The sequence below is a fragment of the Patiria miniata genome, unplaced genomic scaffold, assembly GCF_015706575.1.
Source record: "Patiria miniata isolate m_02_andy unplaced genomic scaffold, ASM1570657v1 HiC_scaffold_20, whole genome shotgun sequence".
Lineage (NCBI taxonomy): Eukaryota > Metazoa > Echinodermata > Asteroidea > Valvatida > Asterinidae > Patiria > Patiria miniata.
Window position 1 is genome coordinate 18,498,885 of NW_024037059.1, and position 25,030 is coordinate 18,523,914.

At 38.6% G+C, this 25,030-nt stretch overlaps 1 protein-coding gene across 8 annotated transcripts in view; it reads left to right on the forward strand.

The window, feature by feature from the left end:
* LOC119727715 (rho GTPase-activating protein 26-like) overlaps positions 1-22,783 on the forward strand; it is a 53,197-nt gene extending 30,414 nt beyond the window's left edge. For 2 of the 8 annotated variants that reach the window (XM_038199735.1, XM_038199737.1), the window contains exons 13-29: positions 352-430; positions 608-647; positions 790-852; positions 1,716-1,790; positions 2,276-2,366; positions 2,769-2,827; positions 3,122-3,227; positions 3,918-4,077; positions 4,603-4,843; positions 10,725-10,844; positions 13,822-13,875; positions 16,209-16,316; positions 18,243-18,291; positions 18,779-18,862; positions 20,496-20,576; positions 21,351-21,436; positions 22,440-22,783. In XM_038199735.1, the coding sequence (XP_038055663.1) occupies positions 352-430; positions 608-647; positions 790-852; positions 1,716-1,790; positions 2,276-2,366; positions 2,769-2,827; positions 3,122-3,227; positions 3,918-4,077; positions 4,603-4,843; positions 10,725-10,844; positions 13,822-13,875; positions 16,209-16,316; positions 18,243-18,291; positions 18,779-18,862; positions 20,496-20,576; positions 21,351-21,436; positions 22,440-22,549 (1,606 nt within the window). In that variant the 3' untranslated portion in view covers positions 22,550-22,783. Of the gene's footprint in view, positions 1-351; positions 431-607; positions 648-789; positions 853-1,715; positions 1,791-2,275; positions 2,367-2,768; positions 2,828-3,121; positions 3,228-3,917; positions 4,078-4,602; positions 6,163-10,724; positions 10,845-13,821; positions 13,876-16,208; positions 16,317-18,242; positions 18,292-18,778; positions 18,863-20,495; positions 20,577-21,350; positions 21,437-22,439 lie in introns of those variants that run through there. The other 6 variants (XM_038199736.1, XM_038199738.1, XM_038199739.1 and 3 more) reach the window with 6 other exon arrangements.
* The last annotated feature ends 2,247 nt before the right edge of the window (positions 22,784-25,030 follow it).

Below are 25,030 nucleotides of genomic sequence, written 5' to 3' on the forward strand. Positions count from 1 at the left end.
CCTTTTGGCATTACAAATGATAAAGGGCACCAAGGCAAATTATGGAGGACACCAATGTATAATGAAGACACAAAAAAGCAAAATAGTACACACCTTGTCTGTACAATTCAAGCTTGAAAAAAAAAAAGCCACAAAAAAAAAAAACCCGCGTCGCCACATCAATTCCAGAACTTTGGTCTGACCAGAGACCGACTATTTTTTTGGGGGGGCCTAATAAACAGTTTGCAGTGATTGAAAAGGAAATCCAGAAAACCAAGGTTTTCCCCTACAACAATGTCTTCTCAGAGAACAAGTTTGTTATTATTTATATGTTAACTGTTTATTGTTTCCTTTTTTTAAATTTGTTTTTAGGCCTCACATAGTAACGTTACAAGCAATCTCCGACAGAGAACGCACACAGTGGATGACAGCTATGGGCGGCAAGGAACCGGTAAGTCCATTTGGCAGAGACCTGTCTCAAGGAGTTGCCAGATTGAGTCTGAAACGTCGGGGAAAAAAATGAAAAACTTGGAACGTTCCTCACTTGTAAATTTAGATGTCGGCGTATAAATTGCATATAAATGTCGGCATATAAATATATGAATAAATATTTTTTGCTCTATTTCAGATTTACATAAATCCTGCACACATCTCCAAGAAAGACGATAGTAAGTAAAAAAGAAATAATTCTCATTTCTCAGACTTTTTCCATGCGTTAAATATGACGGAATCAGTAAATTGACACTCATTTAATAATTCTCCAAAATAGTGAATAATTATGAATTGACAACTGTCTCCTTTTCTCGACAGACTTACTCAACGACATCGGCTTCCTTTTTATCAAGAAGTGTATAGAGGCCATTGAGAGTCGAGGTGAGTTTTTCTAGAGGACAGTTTGAAGCGTTACGGAATGACAAACACAAGCCTTTTCATATTTCAAAACAATATTTTATAAACACTCTAATATTTGTCAACAAACAAATGGTATATTATGACAACCATTGCTACTGAATTTCAATAACACTAAATTTTCCAACCTTGATTCCTCGTGTTTATGAAATATGAGTATTCTTCATTGACGTCACGGAATGACACAAAATGGATGCGAGTTTTGGTTACATATGCAAATCACTCAAACTCTTGTGAATTTCAAATTGCCATCATATTTTTTACATACTCATTGCTTTCTGTATTCTTTTAGCTTTGATTTGCTACCTTTCACTTAAAGATTGGTTGAAAAATGTGTAACTCATGAAAATTTTTTTGCAAATCAACACAGTATTAGAGAATGACTGTTACAGAATGACTGTCATGGAATGACCAAAGGTTTACCATACAAGTGTGTACAAAATGACGGCGTTTCTGAAATGTACATTTATACACATTTTCGCTAAAATCAACAATTAACCTTTTCTATGCAAAAACTCTTTCATTTTGCGTGTGAAAACAAGATGCCAAGAGGGCTTCCTAAAATCCATAATGTTATCCCCAAAACAAGTTTTTGAACATTTTACCGCATTCCAACTCACTGGCACATTCAAATAAAATGTGTGGTTGTTTCCTTGAATTTCATACCACATTTGAGCTTGCAAATCTTGTAGCTCTGAAGATTGCATAAATTTTACATTTTTCAGCCATGTCCACTTCCGCATGGAAATGCCCAGGGAGTATGCTATTTTGAACTATTTTACCAGTATTAATAAACGGTGTAATTGTTGTTGTACTTTGTCTTGTAGGTTTGGAAGACCAAGGCTTGTACAGAGTAGTCGGTGTTAACTCCAAAGTCATGAGATTAACTTCTCTCTGCCTTGGTAAGTTAGTCCGTTGAACTTCACTTACTAATCTTGAATTGTAATTTAGAATGTCGTTCGGATGAGTGTTGTAGACAATACTAATTGCCTCTTTACTTTTTCATTTTATTTCATATATTGAATCGATTGATTATTGATCATTGATAAGCCCGATAACGATAGGTTATATTTGTCTCCCGTTTTCTGAAGCAGACAAGAGGAAGCCCACGAACGTCAATTTGTCTTACTCGGGGAATTTACCCCTGGATCACCCAATTGATGATTTGATTATTGATTGATCGTTGATCATTGATAAACCCGATAACGATATATTATATTTGTCTCCCGTTTTCTGAAGCAGACAAGAGGAAGTCCATCAACGTCAATTTGTCTGACTCCGGGGATTACCCCTGGATCACCCAATTGATGATTTGATTATTGATAGATTATTGATCATTGATAAACCCGATAACGATAGGTTATATTTGTCTCCCGTTTTTCTGAAGCAGACAAGAGGAAGCCCACGAACGTCAATTTGTCTGACTCAGGGGAATGGGAAATCAAGACTATCACCAGCGCGTTGAAGAACTACTTCAGGTGAGAAACGAACCAATTGTGTCCTTCGTAATTATTATAATAATTATGATACCGTCGTGTCCGTGCAACAAGGTCGTATCTCCTAAAATGGGCTGCACATGAAACACGAGTTTCAGAATGTCAAATGGTTGTATCTCAATTTTATTATAGCCCGGATGTACACAAAGTCAATGGACGTCGAGATACAACCTTGTTGCACTGAGCGTATTCGCGCGAGATACCACTTTGTTGCAGAATTGAGTTAGGACCTTGTTGCACTGATGCGACCACACACAAATAAAATATAAACGTTAAAATGAAGCATTCTATACCTGAATTTTTTTTTAATTTTTAAGTTCAAGAGTTCCTTTTCTCAATCAAATTGTTGATCACTTTTTGTTCTCCATTTTTTTTTTTGTTCAGGAATCTACCTGAGCCGCTGATGTCGTTCAGTTTTCACGATGAATTTATAGCTGCTGCAAGTAAGTATTGCAACCCAACTGGAGAATCAACCCGATTGGGAACAATATTCACATACCCGCTCCTGAAAATCCTACAACTGCTAAACTTTAATGCAATAGTTTGGAGCTGAAAATCCTAAATTCCCCTTTTTGTACCCAACATTGTCTTATCCATCAATTTTCAACTTTTGTTCATATTTACACAAATTCAGTGCGATAATGAATTGTGGGATGTGGGAAATGATGACAGAAAGTCTACGGGGAGTAATAATTAATCTGACTTTTCTTGTAACTGGTGACTGTTTCCATCCGCAGAACAAGAGACGAAAACGTTACGTGTCAACGACATCCACGCGCTAGTCCACAAACTAGCGGAACCCAATTTTGAAATGCTGGACCTTCTTATAGCACACTTACGAAGGTATTCAGTCCATATTTTCTAGCTTTGTGGCTGTATGCAGTGTGCACCTTTGAAAAAAATATGTGATTCAATTTTGGTTACTCTTTTAAAGTTTTCTTCGTGTTACGGTACAAATGGAAATCAAAGTTCAAAAACTTGAACTCGGATAATGATAAAGGCTCAATCCATTCACAGATGCTATTCTGTTCTGGGCCCAATTTCATGGCGCTGCTAAGCGCATGATTTTCTGCCAACTGAGCATCCCTGTATTTCATGGAGTCCGTAAGCAGTAAGCATAGCAAAAGCACGCTTACCTCAGAGCAAAAAGTTGCTTAAATCATAATAGAAATCTCTATGCACGCGCAACGGTTAGCACATCCACACCATGAGATAGTGCTTAAGGTTAGCACAATTTTCTGCTATAGTAAGCACAACTTTGCTGCTAACTGTTTCACAGCGCCACGAAATTGGGCGCTGGTCATTAAGCCTTGCTAGCCAAAATCCTTTAAAAACCATGTGGAGGTTTCAGAAGATTTTGAAGGATTGGGAACACTTAGCCAGTAGTCCTTTAGATGAGGTTTGATGGCAACTGAGTATAAAGTGAAAGAATGTTTTGATGAATTCAAGAAGGTTCCTTGCAAAAAAAGGAGATCGAGTCAAAGAATTGGAAGATATCATTTAAACTCTTTCATTGTGTAATTGACACTCCAGAGTGGCAGACCACCACGAGACAAACCTGATGACAGTGACCAACCTGGGCGTGTGCTTCGGCCCCACCCTGATGAGGCCGGAGGAGGAGACGATGAAAGCCATCATGGACATCAAGTTCTCCAACATTGTCATTGAGATACTCATTAGGCACTATGAAAAGGTAGGGATGCCTATATAGAGATTGCTGCCCATCTAGGGATTGCTGCCCATGTAGAGATTAAGCTGCCCACGTAGGAATTGTTGTCAATGTAGGGATTGCTGCCCATGTAGGGATCGTTGCCAACGTAGGGATTAAGCTGCCAATGTAGGGATAAAGCCCATGTAGGAATTGCAACCCAATTAGTGTTGTGGACCCAAATTGGGATGTGAGGCCAAGCGATGATATTGCCCCAAATGATGACATTGCCCCAAGTGATGATGAAATATCTTCAGAATATGGCGCATATTTTAAATTACCACAATGGTATTTTTTTTTTAAATGACACTCGGCCTATTTTAATGAAGTATCTGGGGAAAATAGTTGCCTTGTTCACAGTAGATTCCTCCCATTCTCTACCTCTTCACTTTTTCGTGACAGGTTGAGGTTCAGGCCATTTTGTAAAAGAAAACTGATTGAAGGTCAGTGGTGTGTTGATCTAATGAAAGTAACACTGCTAACTTGTAATGATGTCATCTTATTGTGCAGATTTTCAAGACGGCGCCTGACAGCGGTGGTAAGTCACAGTTCCGCAATGTGGCCCTCTCCTCGGCCTCCATGCTCTCCAACTCAACCGCCTCCTCTGTCTCCAGCGCCTCCACTGCGCAGATGTCGCCCCGGAATGGCAAGCAGCAGCAGCAGCCAGCACCCAAGACGGAACCCATGCCCTCCCGGGGCTACCACACCCAGATATCTGCGGGCGGGCGGGACCAGTCGCCCAGACGAACAGGTGAGAAAGTCAGCCCACCGCCACGCCCCCTTACCGTCCCCAACCCCTCCTACTACACCTCCTCCCCGATCGGCCGTGACGGTCGTCGCCGTTCATCCCTCACCCTCCCTCCACCCACCTCCCCACCAGTCAGCAAACTGATTGGCAAGTTTGGCCCTCCTAGAAGGAAGAGCATTGACGACGAGTCGTTGGACTACGCCCCGATGCGGCCTGCTCGAGGCAATGCGTTGAGGAAAGGTAGGGTTGTGAGTGGCCAGGTGGAACATATCAAACCGTCCACCGCTGACCAAAACAAGGCCGGGATTAGCCGCAAACCACCGGTTACTCAAAAACCAGAGCACTTAATCCTAGCGCGGTCTAACTCTCAGAATCGAGATTTGCGGACCCCATCCCCAAAAACCCCTGACGAGGGCTATGTCATCATGAGCATGGATGATTATCCCTACGCCGATGAAACTCCTCCACAAAGTCCGGGTTATAACCCGAAAAAAATGAGGAAAAATGACAAACCAGACAAGAGAACTTCGGCAGCGGATGTTGGGGTAGAAAAAGGTCTGCAGATCGGGGCACGAGGAATTGTGGGGATAGGCACAGGACTGGGCCTTGATAAGAGCGACAAATTGTCCACCGAGAAAGAGAACACTGACAAAAAAGGAGATATAGGAAAGGGGGAAAGTCCAGGGGCGGCCAAGGGCCCAACATCTCCATTGAAAGGGGGCATGAAGGGGGAAGGGTTGGGTAGTCCAAAGAATGAGGGTAACTCTCCCCAATCTAGCGATGTTGTCTTGCGGAAGAATGGCAGGAAAGCCATGCCTCCAGTACTATCGCGTGTCTCGGGCGTATTCTGTGCCGAGCAAGCCGACGTTTGAAATAAAAAACAAGAAAACAGTTTAAAAATCTATTAAAGAGAAACACAAAACGTTCAGCAAAAGGATGTTTCCACATTTTCAAGTTTTAGTATTTTAGCACTCAAGGGACACTTGCATAGAAAGCATCCGCTACAGATCTTTTTTTTTGAAAATCCATTATTTGATTTCGGTCATTTCTGAAAATCCAGATGTACATGTTTGTTTGTAATTTGTCTTATTTCCTCCCCCAAAAAGAACCAACCACTTTCACTTTTTTACTTTCATTTCAATTTCATTCATTTTGTGTCAAGTATCCAAAAGAAACTCTCCCTCCTTTTTTCCCTCCCCTCATGTCAACTTAACACTGGCGTAACTGTTTTGTTGACATTGGTCTGACTTGTGCACAAAGTTGATTTTATTTTTGCATGGTTTGTTTGAATTGGTGTTGTTTTTTTTACCTGAAACGATGCTTACTTTGCCTAACAGGGCCCAATTTCAAGGCCCTGCTTAGCACAAAAAGTTGCTTAGCACAAAAAAAGTCTGGCTTATAAAAGCAGGTTGTCAGCCAAAACTCCATGTGATTTTCATGCTAAGCAAACAACAGCTGAATACCAATCACAAGCAATATACATCACGTGGAGTTTTGGCTGGTAACCTGCTTTTATAAGCCAGACTTTTTTCGTGCTAAGCAAATTTTTGTGCTTAGCAGCACCGTGAAATTGGCCCCAGATGTGCTTCTGATCATAGGAAATATCACTTCCCTTCTTTTAAATGTACGGTAAAAAGTATACTGTCTTGTCTAAGCCGTGAGATTTGTAAATAAATACCAAAGAGTCGTGCAAATGTCTATGATATGTTGTTGATGTTTAATGTGTCATGTTATGAGTGTGTATTGTACCATTGTTTGGCATTGCCAAGTATTGTTTACACAGTTGTCAGTACTTTTGTTCAAGTTAACGTATACGCTTTCTTGTTTTGGAATCTGCATGATTTCCCTATTTGGCATGCCATCTTTGCATTGTGTTTGAAAATGGTTCTGTTTTCCCCAAATGCCATTTGTTATAAGCTGACTTAATGTTTGAAAAGTAACTCAGCATTGAGGAAGGTTTTTTTTTTAATGCATGTACGCAAACCTGTAAAGATTTTCATGATATATCAATTTTGTCCTTGCGTTGAAACTTGCTCTAGACTTTTACAAAAAAAAAGCATTTTGATGCTTATTTATCAGTAGCTGTTTGTCAATTCAATGATTTTATATTTTAAATAAGTAGACATTTTCAAAAGAATATTTATGAAAGAAACTCAGTACATTGAAATAAAATGTATGGCTTAAAAATTTACTTTAATAATAGGTGAGCGTTTCCTTCCAAAAGTAAAGGAAAAAAAGTCTGATTTTAAACGTTCAGGTTAAAATGAGGGCCTTCCATGAAAATCAGTACCTGAATTATTGACGTAGGCAATAACTGGCTGTCATCAATTCGGGGAATAAGAAAAGTATTTTTTTTAGCCCATATACATGTATAATTCTTCTTTATTTTCATCTGGCTGTTTGGGACTGATGTTTGAGCTTTGAAATTTCAATTAGCTCACTCAGTTATCTCCAGTTGAAGTAGACACTCATTTACCCACACACAAAATGTCATGGGGTTGTACATGACTATCTGCAGAATTCAAGTCAAACAAGGTTTGTATTCTCACTGGAAATGTTGACAATTGAAGAAAGCGTCGTGGAAAGATCTCCACCGTTATGCAGAATACCTGTCAGACTTTTTCAAAATTATAGAAGTAAAATTCAATCTGCCAGCTTCTTTTGAGAATTTTTGGTCGGCAGCATTTTAGATTAAGACGCAGTTCAGACTTGGAAGTAAATTCCTTTGTTATGCAAATAACATAATGTAGTGTTGGGAAAGGCCAGCCCATTGCAAATGAAAGGACAGTATTTCCAATTTTTAGAAACTTTGCTGTTAGTATATAAACCTAAAGTGGACATATTGACATCTGCAGATATCAAGTAAATTTTTTTTTTTTTTTTTTTTTCAATTTGGATTCATAGTTCTTGCACCATCATCAACATCCCCCCCCACATTTTTAGCTGCTTGCTTGCTGTGTTCTTTTTCATTTGTGGTGGCTGTTGCTTTTTTCTGCCAGTTGTTGTCTCGTGTTCAACTTTCCCTTTTTTTCCACTGACATAATTTGTTTGGACTCACAAATCGAAACTCCAATTCGAATTCTTTCATATGAATAACTGTTTTTCCTATTGACTTTCCTGTTGTTGGTATGGATTTTCGGGATTTTTCTCCATTTTGCACACACTATTTTTCATTCTCGCTTAATAGTCCATTCACTTGCCTCCATTTTGCCCCACTTCCATTAATTTTTGAAGACAATTTGTTCCTCTTTTTGAAGCAGTCTATCAGAAAAGAGATGGACAGATCAACTTCAGCGTGCAGGCTGAATATGTTGAATGACGATAAACATTTGAAAATGTCGGAAACATCCTTCTCCGTAAACGTCAAATTACTTACCAAAAATATCCTCAACATAAACTGTGTACTAAAAATTAATCCTTAAACTAATTGAACTTGAATGTACAGTTTTCACTGTGGCAATAATTCAGTGACACCCCAACAATATTACATTGAAGATGTTTGGCTTCCCAGAAACCACGGCAAGAATTGAAGAGGCAGACCCTACCACTATTTCGTGAACAATGTGGTGTAAAAATCGCGTGTGCACAGCTTCCATGCAGTTCTTCGAATCATGAAATAGTTGTGGGGAAACGGATTGATGGTGTTGCAAAGACTATGCTCCCTCATCTTATTTAAACCATGTGAAATACTTTGAAATTCTGCTTGACTTTTCCACAGATATTTGAAAATGGTTTGTTTGCAATTTTTTTTACCAATATATTCAGAATACAACTAAATATAATTATATGAAAATTAAAAACATAATACTCAGCATTTTTTCAGAGCATATATCCTTATTCTGCCTTTTTAATGAAAAGTTATAAATACCAAAACAAAATGTGTGTTTTAATTAATTGTACATACTTCCTATTCAAATTTTTGTTATTATGTAAGCAGATCCCTCGCAGAAAATGTATAGATTACACAACTCTTTTCGGATTTCACAAAGTGAAATCAAATATATTATACCGAAACAGAAAAGGAGAGAAAAGATGCTTGCCGTTAGTCATTTGAAACAACACAAAAGTTTGATAAAAAGACTACTCTTGATGTAGTTGGATTTGCCACCACCAAAATATTAGTACTTATGGTGTACATAAACGGATGGGGCATGGCGTGGTGTTTGCATGCCTGAAACTCTTGCTCTTGTGATGTCAAACATGCAGTTTTTGTTGTGTCACTGATATGCTTGCATGAACACTGCTATCTTGCCTGGTTTTGTGGGAATGAAATAAAGTATTGGAAAGTCAAAAAAAGTCTGCTTTCTTGTGCGGTGTCTTGTCAAGTTTGTTTCTTTTCATATTTAAACCGGATGTTTAATATTTGTAGAAACTGTGAGATGATGCATTGACTTTACTTCCCTTTAACACTAGCTGCTTTGGAAAATCAGGTGTTTGTATTCACTGTACTATGCGCATCAATCTTACACAAGAATGTCCTGTTAAGATTGCATATTCATGATGAAACAGTTTTGAGAATGAAACAAAAAGATGATCTTTCCACGCTCGCATAAATTTGAACCAAGTTGGCGTCAGCCGAAATCAGCACGGCACAAGATACCATTCCAACTATTCTGAATTTGAATGGGTCTGCACAAAGTGCTCGTTTTTGCCTGTTATTGATATTTTGAAACCTACATGTAGGCCTAAATGTGGGAGTGTGGCCTAGGGGTCGGGGTTTGTGAGTCATGATCAGAGGGTCAGGGGTTCGAATCCAGCTGCTGGCCATATGTTGTGTCCTTGGGCAAGCCACTTTACCCCCACTTGCCTCCCTCCACCCATAAATGGGTACCGGCATTAGCTGGGGAGTAACCTGCGATGGACTAGCATCTCGTCCAGGGAGAATACAAAATATTCTCAGTCGTTCCATGCTACTGAAACTGGAGATAAACGCTGGCCTGATGGGCCACATTGGCTCGTGACAGACTTTACTACAACTCATGAATGTAGAAAACAAATAACCTTGCTTTAATTGAGATGTCATTGAAATAGCAATGTGTGGCCATTGTGGCAGGCATAGCACCGTTAATGAGTGCAAAATCAGATTAAGATGTCAGAGTTTTCTAAAACTTGACAAAGCTTCATAATAACTTATGATTTACTTCTAGTCATGATGTGGATTTTACTTTTGGAATTGCTCATCTTGTTTCACAGAAATAACCTTCCCCCCTTCCCAGACCTGTACACCTTTAAACTGTTACCGTGTCTTGTTCATATTTCCTCAATCATTTCCTGTGATGAATTTTTCTCAGAGACTTACTGCATTCAGATGCTTACATCTCAGGCGTTAATGTCTCAAACTCATCCATGATTAACAAATTCTCTTTGTTATGCTGCGTGAATCCTTTATACTTGTTTTGGAGTGTTTTTGTTGTTTCCGTCAGTTGTGTTTGGTCTTGTTGTGTTTGAACCATATTAATTCAACTCGAGATACTTGATTGCATATGATACTGTAAACTCTCGCCAGCAATTCCCCCAATGTAGTTCATTACGGATCATTCACTGTGTACCTACACAGGTGCTTAATTCGTTTTTTAATGCACTCTTTGTGGTACCCATCAAATTGGGATTGACCAAAAACAAGTCCTTTGTGGTATTCTAGGAAATAACTAGATAAGGACTCGGTCAGTTTGTGACTCGGTCAGGGGACAATAGGCTAGACCTTTGAGTCCAACAAAAACTCATTACCCATCCCTGACCAAAGGGAAAACTTCCTTCAGTTACATCTCAAGACAAGTATTACACGCAATTCTGATTAGACATTGTCTGAATGTGAGGCATTTTTTTTGTCCTGTTTTTGTCACTCCCCCTTACCCCTTACCCCTCACCCCTTCAAACCTTACAGTGGAGCCTCAGTACAGTTCCAGCAGCAGTCGGGAATCCATCAGCTCCCAGTCCTCAATCTCAACTCACTCCTCCAGCTCCTCGCCGCCGACCAATAAGAAGGCCAACTCGCTCTCGACAGGTAAGAGGATTGGACACTCATTGATTGAGTTGTAGGACGAAACTAAACATTGTAAATGAGGTTCATGTCTGAATTGAACATTATCGTCTGGCTACAGCTTGTGACTGTATCAAGCCAATGGCAAAAACAAGACGCAGCTAGATAATGACCTGGTTTAGACACAGTCTTATTTTAGACCCATCCTGAAGCCTCAAGGCAATTAAGTCTAGGCCCTCAAACCCTTTGCTTCTTCATTCAAAGTTCTTAAGCTATGAGAATGAAGTCCTCAATAACCAAGTCTTTTCCCATGTGCTTTAACTCTTTGAGTTCTGGGTTTGAATTGTCAGTTTGAACTGGAGTCTTCAAATGCTAAAATTGAACCCACAGTTATCATTAAAACCCTACAAAGACCTTGGGTACAAGAGCCATCGTATTCTTTACGCTTCACACCATGATAAGCCGTGTAACACATGATTATAAAGTCTTGACCAAAAGAAGGTTGATTTTTGGTGTACCGTAAATTTTTAACAGATTTTATTAAGTCACTTTTTAGTATTTCTTCAAGCCAATTAACTCCTTCGGAAGTTCGGAATCTATGTTAAAAAACATTGCCCTGTCTTCACCTATTCCTAGGCTTAGATTCATTACCAAGAGGCACCCCACCTTCCATCAGGAAAATTTACGCTTTTTTCTTCGGAAATCGGGTACAGGAGAGACAAGCTTCTCCTCTGGGTAAAAAGCAAGAACCGAATGGCACTAGGAATGTGCATGATATGCCTTGTGACATTAAGAAGTTATTTTTTTTTGGGGGGGGGGGGGAATGGTTAGGACAGTGTAACTTGAAGAACTTCTTTAATCATCAAGCATTGGCCATGGTTTATTGTTACTAAAAGAAATACTGGAAACAAATTATAACAGTGGCTCGTATTATGATAGAACTAGCTCTTTCAGTTGCCATTCAAAATAGTGAATTATAGCAGCCAATTTCGATCTTGTTTCGGGGAAATAGCTTCAAAGCTTTCACACACAAAAATCCAAGTTGGTTCTTTGGGGAGCAAATACTAAATGTAGGAAATCTGGTTACCGTTAGCACCGGCCTTTCTGAACATCTCAATGTAGCCAAAGAACAACTTGTTTTGTGTAATCAAATTAATGTTGAGCCTCATTCTATTGATAAACTTTCAAGCACCTAAGGAAGGTGTCGGTACTCCCAAATTAACGAGATCGTCGGAACCCCAGTGTAAGTTTTGTTCTGCTAGAGTCTATAAATCCCGCATCCCTGGCCCGTTGCATCAAAAGTCAAAGTTGTTTTGGGATCTTGGTTCTCCAGAGAAAATTACCATTACTTTTACTTCTATTTTATAACCAAGTCTCAATCTTCATATCCATAAGCATTGAAATCTGGATAATTGATCTAAGTGTAAAAATGTTATTGCAAAGTTTTAACAAACTGGGAAAAAAAAATGGCTGACATTTTTGGAAATTAAAGTGCTGCATGCGTTATAACAAAGCTCTGCTTGTTTTAAGAAAGACAAAAAGAAGCATGTGGCTTTTTCGCTCGCTCCGTGCATGCAAAATATTTTCGGGACCGCTTTTATAGTCTGGTTCACAGTCTGTCTGATTTCCTCTCTAGATACTTTTACTTCAAATGATAAAGAGGCATTCCTACTAAGTTTCTGTGACTAAAGTTGAAATGCTTGAGGTTTTAAAAATAATTTGAAGTGTGGATAATTGCACGGAGCGGAGCTTGTCTACTATATCAGAAGAAAAAAAAGGAGAAAAAGATTGCATCCTGTGAATTTTTGAGTGAATTTGATTGAATATTGAGAAATGAAGTACAACGTACTTTCAAAACAAATCTTGACTTCTGTCATTCCACTGCTGTTTGCATTGGTAACTATGCAGTCATCTACTAACACTTTCCATTTTTTTCTTTCATTCCATTCTTCTCCCTCCCCAACTCCAATTAATCCCGTGCCATTTTCTCCGCCTTGCATGAAATCTGTCAATTATTTTGTTGACCCTGTCTCCATTATTTGCTTCTCCATATTTGGTTGATTTCCTGATTGTATTATTTTTTTATGTTCATACATTTTATTCATAACGTATTAATTTATATGCTCCCTTTACCATGTGTTCTTTACCCTATCTGTTTTCGTTCACGCTGACTACCTTATTCCACCCAATTTGTAACCTTCCATCCACCACCTATCACTCTCCTACATCCAATTAACCATCCACAAATCAATCCACAACCTCCATCTGCTATGCATCCACACATCCACTACTTCTATTCCACCAACAACCACTCTATCTCCACCATCTATCCACTACTTGATTTCTTTCCCACTAATCACCAATCTATCCACCACGACCAATCTGCTCTCCATCCACACATCCACTACTTCTGTTGCACCATCCACCAACTATCTATTCTATCCCATGAATCACCAATCTATCCACTATCTATCCACTATGATGTCCACTACCTCTTCCCCATGCACCACCAATCTGCCTACCAACTCCCATCCACCATCTATCCACAAATCAACTACATCCATCCCACCAACCTCAAATCTATTCACATCCTCCCATCTATCCACACATCCACACTTGTTTCCTACCAACTCCCATCCACCATCTATCCACAAATCAACTACATCCATCCCACCAACCTCAAATCTATTCACATCCTCCCATCTATCCACACATCCACACTTGTTCTCCTACCAACTCCCATCCACCATCTATCCACAAATCAACTACATCCATCCCACCAACCTCAAATCTATTCACATCCACCCATCTATCCACACATCCACACTTGTTCTATTCACCAAACTCTCCATCATCCTCCACTCCTCCCACTACTTTCACAAATCAACCTCTCCATTCCTTTTTCTCCTACTCCATCAATTTCCTATATTTTCGTTTTTCATTCATAATCATCCAACTCATCCCCGATTTTTTCCTCCATTAACGCTGCCATTGCCACCAGTCTTCTGGAGGTCCATTCAAATGCGGAAATATCCCAAGTATCACACGTACCACGGTAAAAATGCTAATAGACATAGTCGCTCTGCACCAGACTATTTCATAGTCCATCCTTTCTCCGTCTATATTTTGACTTTATTATGCTGTAGAAGATGTATGATTCGTTTTTATTATTAAAGCGTTTTCAGTTGGTTTGCATGGCATGGTGTTACGTGTTGGCACTTTTTGTTTATACTTGCTGTATTGTGTTACTTTGTTGTGTATAAGTTTCGTAGTTGAGGTATAATAATTTTGATAGGAATTATCTAGTACTACTCTTTCATGATATGACTTATAGTCATTTTGAACCAATTTCAAATTCTCTCGTAGCTGGTAAGGTGGTTTTCTTATATGGTTTGACAAATCATCCCATATAAAAAATAAATGAACAGTCATAGTTTCATTATTAATTTTACAGATATCACATGCATTCAATGTGAGGAAGAAATTGTTTTGATGTAAGATACGTATTTACAGAATTTAAGTAACATTTATTCTATCCCATCTATTTTTAAGATTTCCGCAGTCCAACTAGTGCCTTATTCGGAGTCACTCTTTAAAACAATAGTCTACATTGATAATAATTATTCATAATCTAAACATGAGTGCCTTACTCACACTGTAAGGAACCTATCTGAAGTCTGACAAGAAATTCTCTAAAGATTTTCTGATGTTTCTGCTTGTTTATTCATATTGCCTTCTTTAGAAATTTCAGCCGACATCCTTTTTTTGTTGACTGGTTGATTTTCCCTGTGTTTTTGGCCAGTCTACCATGAATTAGTCTATGGAATATCCTCTTCCACAGCAAGGGTCTATGATATGCGAGCAGATTCAGCGATTAATTATGCAAAACCAGACTGTGTCTTCTATATCTGGTCTTCGGTAACCTGTTATTGTATTACAGAAACATGACATCCAAATAGACAAATCACCAGCTTAGTCCACATTTCTGATAGAAATGACGTCAAAGTTTGTAAAGTCAACCCTGATTGGCTGATACGCGGGGTCCCATAAAATGTGCATGTCAGGATATATCAGATATTCAACAGTGGCTCTGCACATGCAAAAGTCTGACTCGCAGACTACCTAGAATTGTGGCATGGTGCTGATTTCTTTTTCCTTTGGATGTTGGAAGCTGTTTGTTGTGCATTCAGTAATTACTGCATGCTTGTGATTGTTTAGATGGAGTTGATCATTGTTGATTTGTGTTGATCAAGGCCGCCTTGCATTGTTATGGCTGCTGTGTGAATTATGTATATCATATGCTCAGTGTACAGAATGACCAACAGAATGTTCCTGTGCTGGCTGTTTTCGTACCTATTCGCACTGTGCACATTGACAGTCTCCAGAGGTTTGACGATTCCTCCCAACATAAATCTAGAGAATTTTTCCTCAATCAAGTTTTTGCAATGAAACCGGGGACTTCTAAAAACGTCATTTTCCAGTGGCGAAGCGAGGAGTGGGGGGGGGGGGGGGGAGGATAGAAACTCCTTCTCCCATGGCAAAACAAGAGGGCGGGAGGAGGAAAGAAGGGAGGGGTAGTACCTCTGATCAACGTGCTGTTTGTGCTCTCTGGACACGGCCCACTTATGCACAGCGTACTGCATGCTGGCCGTTATTGTGAACTTGCATGTTACAACTACTAACTTTAATTGTAGGCCTAAACCGGAGTCATACAACCTCGATGCTGTTCCACAAGTCAAGGAACTTCTTTCCATTTTTAGTAATTCTGGTTGTTGATCAGAACGAACTTCATCAGATTTAAGCTTGAACTTTGACACCATAAATTTAAATATTGGTCCCAAGAATTATTTAGGTCCAGATTAAATACAATTATTATAAAGTGCATCCTATAACAGAGTTACATCACTTCAACTGAAAAAATAATCTTGCTAGGAGGTCAATCCCGAGTGACAAGAAATTGTATCCATTGAGATGTAGAAAAGACTCTGCCAGCCTGTATAATTCCCCTTTTTTCCTTCTTCATTCAATGACTTTTGACATCATTCAATCTCACTTGATTTGCTTGATCTCACTTATTACAAAACCAAGCTGAAACTAAACAATTTAAATAAAAAATTCAGTTAAACAGTTGTGTTAGTTTTGATTTCCCCGCTTCTTGTTTGTGGTTTCGATTTGTTTGTATTCTGATTTTCTTTATGATTCATGTTAAGTAAGGAGAATAAGTAATCCAATCCATTGCCTCTTGCAGAAAACATAGGTTTCTAGAAAGGTTTTCTTTTGCATCTTGAAAATGAATTGCTTGAAAGTAATCTACAGGATGAGAACAGTTTCTTAATAACATCTTCTCTTTTTCCCCTGTTTGTGATACCCGTCTTTCTGGTGAACCAGGCAAGACACCACCACTAAGTTTGCCTGGAAGTCTAGAGGATAACAGGCAGTTATCAGTAATGCCTATGATGAGGCAACCAGTTGATATCATGGCTCAGCCAGTCAAAGGTAACTCAGTTGACCGCCTTCCGTAAGTCAGTTGACTGCCTTCCATATTAAAGTCAGCTGACTGCTTTTCATAAGTCATTTGACTGCCTTCCATAAGTCAGTTGAATGCTTTCCATAACTCAGATGAATGCCTTCCGTGTCATCGTTGATTGTCTTGTGGACTCACAAGCTGTGGATGAGTGCATAATTTGTGCACATACTTACCGCATGAAAACTGCACAGCCGTTTTGTTGTCCCATGTCTCGGTTTTTTTTTTTTGTCTGGATATTGTTTGTCTTGATTTTATCAACTGGTTTAAGGCAGTGAGTCTACTTTCTGGAAGGTAGTTTCTGCACTTGAACTCAGTTGATAGCCTTCCTCAACATCTGTGATTACTGTGTGGCACTCCAGCGTAGACAACACTAAAAAAATGGTTTAAAATGTTGCATAGCTAGTCTGTCGTGTCCATGTCTTGGTTCTGCCATGTCTTAAATCGGAGGAAACCTAAGAAAAGTTCCAGCAAATAACTCAGTTAACTGCCCGCAACAAGCTGCCTTGAAGACTACCAAGCTTAGATGAGCAATCGATTTAAACCACAGCGGCTTTGGCATAAAATGTGCACACTTGTTGGTTTTGTTGTGTGATGTCCCAGACCTGCTATATCTTGATCATATGATACATATTTTTGTATGAAGTCCAAAAAGTTTGCCATTTTAGTGAAGACGATTCATGGATTGTAGAGCAGCCATTGGTAATTAACCATGCATCAACACAATCAATCGTTGCTTTGTCAGTGAGGAAAATGAGTGGGGCCACTCACTGTGAATTAAGAGGTTGTGCACTGTCCAACTTTAAGTGATGTGTCAATACAAAGCAGGTTCAGGCCAGCCTGTTTATACTAAACAGGGCTTCTCTTTTTTTATCATCTTATTAGAACAAATATTTGTGATGATTTTTTTGGGGGGGGTTGGTGGTTGTTTGTTTGTTTTTGTTTTGTTTTCATTTTTATTTATTACTTATTTATTACTTAATGTAAATTTTTTGTTGGCAATTTGCTGATGATTTAGTGTATTGTTCAACATCGAAAAAATGTTTTGCACTAAAAGTTGATTATTGAATAGAGGTGTTGTATCAAGATAATTATAAGGATTCACGTTTATATCCTGTCTTGCAGAAGCAACATGTTCCAATGCTGTGTTAAGTTCTGTTGTTTTTCATTTTTATTTATTACTTATTTATTACTTAATGTAAATTTTTTGTTGGCAATTTGCTGATGATTTAGTGTATTGTTCAACATCGAAAAAATGTTTTGCACTAAAAGTTGATTATTGAATAGAGGTGTTGTATCAAGATAATTATAAGGATTCACGTTTATATCCTGTCTTGCAGAAGCAACATGTTCCAATGCTGTGTTAAGTTCTGTTGTTTTTCAAGAAATGTTATTATAATTTCTTTCTTGGCATCTATGTGCCCTTTGTGCCAGTCTCTGTAGATCTAGACATGACTTGGATGTCTTTGGAAATACTCATTTTGTTGCTTTATGTCTGTTCACAGTCTACTAACGCAAAACTTTATGTTATTTTGTTGCATGAATGATTGATAATTCTATATTTCAGTTTGTTTGAACTGGTAGATGCGACGATATTGCGTAAAACCTTTGTGTTGAGGCTTCTATGAAAAATACAATGCTGGTGCCTTGGTCTTGTCTGTGTTTTAGACATTTCTGTTTGCTGTCCAACGTATCTTTGTTATTACTCTGAATTCTGTGACAAAATTAGGAGTACATGGACTATACTGCCAATGTTCACTAGTACTTAAAAATGTTGTTTCTTGTTGCAATGTAATTGTTGTGATTATGTTTTTGAAAACACCTCTTCTGTAACAGCATTTGTATGATGTTTTCTTCACTGACATGTTTTCTACTTTCTTCCTCTTTGTAATGTGTAGGTGCTCCTAGCACTATAACAAGGCCTCCGTTAGCAAGAGCAGATGAAATGTAAGTCTAGAATATATTTGTATTGTCTATTTTTGTTCACAGTTCATGGGTGTTGTAACAGCGAGACTTTCGATAAGAAAAGAAAACAGAGAATGTTTTGGGAGAAATGTAGCATGGAATAATCCTCTTCAGGGGATGGGGAATAACAGTTTCAAGTTACTTAGTCCTACATATTTTTTTTTTTCTTGCCGGGGGTTGGAGAAAGATTTCTTTAGCTTGTAAACTAGCGAAGCTATGGAGAGGTTTTTTGATTCAATTTGGTTTGAAAGATCCTGTTTCAATTTGAAATTGGGTATTGAAATTGGGTATTGACTGAAGTATCCACACGTATGAATAAAAAAAGTTGGTTGGATTTTAGCTAATTTCACTAGAAAAAAATAACAATAATTTCACCGGAGCATGAAGATGAAGCGAGTACCACTGGGTTGATCTTACCTGCCTTTGAAATCTCCCATGCTGAAAGACTTTCTTATTGCGATCTGTACAGATTTGATAGGGACAGCCGAGATGTTCAGATCCGCAACAAGAGTGCTTCCGCCAGCTCCAATACTAGCTCCTCATCAGCCTCACAGTGAGTCCGCTTTCCATCCTTACTAACCCAAACAAGCCTTGCAATAGACAATTCTCTGTTTGGGTCTGTGCAACAATATTTTAGGTGCTGTGCATCATATTTACGAAAGTCAACTCAGGACATATTACCGCTGGGCGAGTAACTCAATTACTTGAGTACTCGCGAGTAGTTTATGCTACTCATTGTTCTACTCATGTTTTTTTTTCATCTACTCGAGTACTCGTCCTGGCGCGAGTAGAAGCAGGTACTCGCGAGTAGCAATTTAGGGTTTAGGGTCACGGCTTAATACGTCCCCTGCAAACAGGGAATCACTCCCTCCACCTCTCTCTCCCTAGGATTCCATTCGTCCAAAAACAAATTAAAAATTCAATTAAATTACCCAAAATGTCACACAGTAAGGATATCTCACTAGTGGTGCAGAATGATGTGACTTGCACGCTATTTGCTTGTAAGTTACTTCACGTCATACTAATGTGTATGTCATTTTTCTGCTTTTATGGGAGTTTGGTTAACTACTCACGAGTACTCGACTACTTGTGAGTTCTTTGCGAGTACTCGAGTAGAAAAATATACTACTCGCCCAGGCCTAGGACATATGTAAACTGGTTTGCCTGAATCAGACTCAAGTTTTACATGGACACTGCCAAGTGTTTATTAAGGGGGGTGTTGATTGTGTTCACTAGGAAACTGCTCAAATATGCTAGCAAGTGTTTCAATATTTTTAAGCATTGTAGACTTGATTCAGAACCATAATTATAAGACTGCTGAATCCTTAACATGAATCAAAATTGAGTCTGTAGTCAAGACTAAAATGCACCACTCGGCGAATTAACTATAACAAAAAAACCTGCAATGTATTAATTGCCTTTAGTTGTAGCATTTGATATTCAATATTATTTTCAATAACTCCTTGGCTCATGCTTTGATAGTTCATCCGTCCATTTCCACTTGTGCAGATGTGGTCATTTGTGTGTCATAATCATTGGCCCACCTGTTTTATTTGCATCATAATTTCAGATATGCACTTTATTGCACTAACTTTACAATCACATGTACATCAGACAGTAATGAGGAGGGCCCCCCCCCCCCCCATTTTTTTTTAAATCACAAAAAAAATTTAAAAATATTTTCCATTTTCTGACGTCCCACAAATTGTTTCCACATTCACAAATCATTGGAAGATACTAATTGTTTTTAGCAAAAACAAAATTGTTACATTAAAAAGTAATTCAATATTTGATAAGAGATATTGTTTCCGATTTTTAAATCCAGTTTAAAATTGAAGGAAATTATTAAATACTTAGTATTTACATCTTAAAATTAAAAACACCCCCCCTCCCCATTTATTTTATTTTTGGTTGAATTGTGTAGAATCGCTGTTGATAAACCTCGATAGTCTAAGGTCACCCTCATTTATCAACTTTGCAAACCAACCCCGTCATCTTGCAGTGCACTTTTCATTTTGTTGCTTCTACTTCAATCCAAGCTGCAACACGAAGCATCTCATGCCCAAGACACACCATGCATGCCAAAAAAACATTAGATTGCAAAGAAACTCAAATTGTCAAAAAAGGAGACATTGTTCCGTTTTTACCATGTTTCTGTTCTCGTTTTATTCCCAACCTCGCCTCAGATCTAGCAGTTCGGATACTTCTGGATTCCAACCTCCCAAAAGCGAAATTAGACGCTTAATTGAATCCGATCCTAGTAAAAAGTAAGTCAAGTGCATGAGAAGCATGAGACAAGTGCATTGCATGAACGAAAAAAAACAGACGTCCCCCGATTTCTTGCCTGTAATTGTGTTGTAAAGGAAAGAAAAGAAGACAAATTCCTTATAACGGAAATATTGTGTATTTGAGTGTTGTCATTTTGTTGTTGCACTTGCAACAGTGTCGACCTTTGAATTTTGTGATTGCATACACAGCGCCTTAATATGTTTATCACATCTGTAGTTTATATTAAAAGGTTGTATGTACAGGTCGCTCATGCAAGATATAACCTCTCGTGAGTTTGTTGTGTATGCCTCTGGAAGAATCATTCAAATTCTTTCTTCCTTTTCTCTAGCAAGGAAACCCAAAAAGATAGATTTTTCTTCATGTTCTTGGAAGTTCATAAAGGCTCGGAATTCTCTTGGAAATTTTGAAAACATTTCCCAAAGTACTTATTTTTTTTTGGGGGGGGGTGGTTATTGTGAGATCTTCATTCTAGAAGTTGTGCAAAACTCTCGGTAAGAAAACTTGAGACCAAGGTTTTCTTACTATTTTCAGAATAGTTCCTTGTTACCACTGTCAGAACATGAAGACACCAATCCACTGTCAGAACATGAAGACACCAATCTTGAAACATTTCTTTGATTGTGAATTCTGTTGCACGTGCACAACAATTTGACCACATCTCGTGTGATTTCTCCCTCCCCACAATCCTTCCTCGTGTCTTCTTCTTTTCGTCTGGATTGAACTAAACTTGGATTGTGTTGTCTTGGTAACAGGGACATTTGTGTGAGGACGTTATATGCATGCAATGCCGACAACGAGTCCGAGTTATCGTTTGTTCCGAACGAGATCATAATCAATGGTGAGTCTGCCGGTCTGCATCCAAATCATCCCTAATGCCTGATTCTGTGAATCCTGATTCTTTGCCAGATAACTTGCCTGGATTGAAAAAGAAATAACAAAATTCCAAAATCTGTTCTGAACTTGTTGATCTGATTAAAAAAACACTAGTGTGTAGTGTTCTCTTTGTATATAATATTGGTAACTTTCGTCTGTGTGAGTTTTGCTTCAGTTTTATTACAATTATCGCACTGAAGAAGGTTTTAAAACATTTGTAAGTGAAGAAAATATGGGTCTACTTCCAAAGTTAACCCCCTTTGTGCATTGTCATTATGGCTCAACAAGTGCATTTTAATAAGATGAAACGCAGCACCATTGCTATTTCCGGGCATTGGGGGGGGGGGGGGGAGCCACAGTACCAGTTAGTATGGGCGTCGCCAGGATGGAGCAGGGGGTGCTTGCCTCCCCCCCTCTCCCCCGGAAAAGGAGAAAAAAAAGGAAGAAAAGAAAAAGACAAAGAGGTGTAAAGTCATATTTGCTATTTATTTATACACATTTAACAAAATGGGTGTCTGCAGGGGTGTCAATGGGGATGGGGTGGGTAAATGTCCCCGCCCACCCTAAAAAAATGATAAATTGAGAATATGCTAGAGAAAGTACAAGGATTTGGGGTAAAAAGATGTGCTCCCCAACCCCCTTGGAAAAAAATCCTGGCGACGCCCATACCAGCTAGGGGGTACGCCACAAGGAAAAAACTCAATTGCAATTTATTTGTGCGCTTATGATTTTGGCCGAAGGGGGGGGGGGGGGCAGGGGCTTAGCCACAGGCCGGATGAAACGGGATGACAGAAACAAGAAGAACTGTAATTTGTGTACACCAAACTGAATAAAGATTATCAAAATATTACTTCATCTTCGGCATACAGGCACATATGAAAAATCGAGTAATACGGCATACAAGGATGTGCCTAGTACAAATGTGCTCTTCTTTTTTGATATTTGAATTTCATTGATTTCCCCTACAGTTAGAGCATCGAAAGAGAAGGGCTGGCTTCTGGGCACGCTTAACGGCAAAACAGGACTCGTCCCAGAAAACTACGTCGAGATACTACCAGGACCAAGCAGCGGTACCTAGCATAGGCCCCCACTCCTGCTTAAAATTAGTCTCTGCTCAAGGAATTTCTGACAAAACGTAAAAAGTGATGTAAAAAAAAAATGCAGAACATTTTGTAAGACCTTTCCAGAAAAGTGTGTATGAAGTCTGGTGCGTCCCCCTAGAAACATTTTTCACCCCAGTATGGATATAAATGGTGCATAATTATGAAAAACAGTAGATTTTTGGAATGGAAAATTAGGTAGCTTTCTTACCTTTTAAAGGTAGAGTACTTCTCTGATAGGATATTACGAATTGGTATTATATTTATAGTCCGGTGAAAATCTTGGTGTGACTGGTATTATTGAACAGATGATTAATTAAAATTGGCCCTCCATTTTCACCCTTTTTGCCATTTATTACCTGATTCACACCCCTGTCCTTACCACCCCCCCCTCTCCCTTCCCCCCCCCCCGAAAAAGTTCAAGACAGTTTTAAATTACTTTTTTAAATGGTTGGGTGCCACCCCGACAACTCTGTTGTAGATATTGCAACATAGTTGCCCCTGACAAATTCTGCTGTCTTTGGGGGAAAAATAGAGGGCTTTTGTTTTAAAGGGTTTGTAATTTCCCCTGTGCGATAAAGCCCCTCCCTCATTATGTTCTCCCCCCTAATTGACTAGCTTTTTTTTCAGTGCTAAAAAGCAACCGCAATTTTACTGTCAAAAACTCGGATTTTAAAAAGGATTTTACTGCTGTTTTACCTGTTGTCTAGTTAAATCCCTCTTTGTCGAAATGTCTGTTTTCTAAAAAGTGGACACAGGAAACGAGTTTAAAAAAAAATATCTTTGGTATATGTTCTTATGGTCTTGTTTTCTGAAGAAAAAACAAACTGAATGTCAAAACACAAGATTTGTACTTAACAGAAAAACAACTTGTTTGTTGTAAAACTTATATACAAAAAAACTATAAATCAAAACTTAAAAAAATATTGTATACTTTATCATATAGTGTCAAATGTTGAAAATCGGATGTTGGATTTTGGTATGAACCGTGTACAACAAAATGTTTTGATTTTAGAAAACCCTTTGCTGGCGTTGAGGATTGACAACAAAAAAATAAAAAAAAAAGTTTGTACTACACTAATACCATGTCTTGTTAAATTAAAAAGAAAAAAACTTCGTAAGTTATGTATATAATATATTAATATGTGCATCTGCCAATATCTTACTGCTTTAGTTATTACTGAAGCAGATGAAAAGGGCATATTGATTGTTATTTTATAAATAGCCCCATGGGAGTAGAGAGTAGATCGGACCTAAGTATGGCTGTGCCTGAATGGGAATTTTTCTCTTCCTATTAAAAAGTAGCACCAACCTCAAATGGTTAAAAACAAAAAAGAGGCAGCAGTTAAAAAAAAAAATACCCATTTGGGCACATCCATAGATATTCTAGCCTCAGAGAGGACCAAGCCCGATTACAACTTGGGCCTTATTCCAACTTGAACCCAGTTTGCAACTTGGGCTTGGGCAACGCTATACAAGCTGGGGCCCAATTTGAAGTTGGGCCACGCTTTGATAGGTACAGGAGCGCGAGCGCGGAGAACTGCCATCAAGTAAAGGTAGATTGTCTTCTATATGGGGGCTAGGAAGTAATTGCGTGAGGTTCATGTACAGTGTCATGCATAGTAAGACATGATGGAGGAACGACCCTCGTATTTATACTACATTCCTTGACAGTGTAGACTTTATAATGTGTAGCTGTACATAGACAAGGGAACTAATCTTGTTCCCTTCAAACTGCTACATTTTTTTGTACAAAAATTACGGCTTTGGCCGATAGAGCAGTCGTGTGTATTTAATTGTCGCCATGTTCTGTAACTTAAAATTTATTATTAAAAGAAAAAGATCAATAATTTTTATCTTCTGGATATTATAGGGAAGTTGTTTTCTCCATTTTACGTGTGCAGTGGTTCTATTTTTTACCAAAGAAGCTTCACTTTTTTTTTTAGTGAGTTGGCTGGCAGTGTCATGCAACAGCAATCAATAGACCGACCATTAGCTCCACCCCCTCTGCGCACGTGGGCAACAACACGTGTACCAGTTTAGCACCACGCTGCATGTCCCATCTACGACTGTGATTGGTCAAAACATCTGGGGGCAGGGCTTAATGGATCAGTCTCTTCTCACTGATTGGTAGGGTTTTCAATGTACAGAAATGTTACAGACGGCTGTTATATGTCAGTCTATGCAAAATTGGTGACTTTAGATGTGTAGGTCAAAGAAAGTGACGAAATTCTGCATGTACGTTTTCAAGAGTACCAACTCAATTTTTGTATAGTTTCCCCCAAATTTATTTCTGACAGTTCATGGTGTATGAAATTCATAAGGGAACACAATCTGGCGAATCGCAAAATAAATATTATTCATTGGCCAATTTGTCAGGAGGTCATATTTGAAGACCAAGTTTCATAACCAAAAAAAAAAGAAACCATTTATGAATTGTTTTGTTGGGGAGCGTGGTG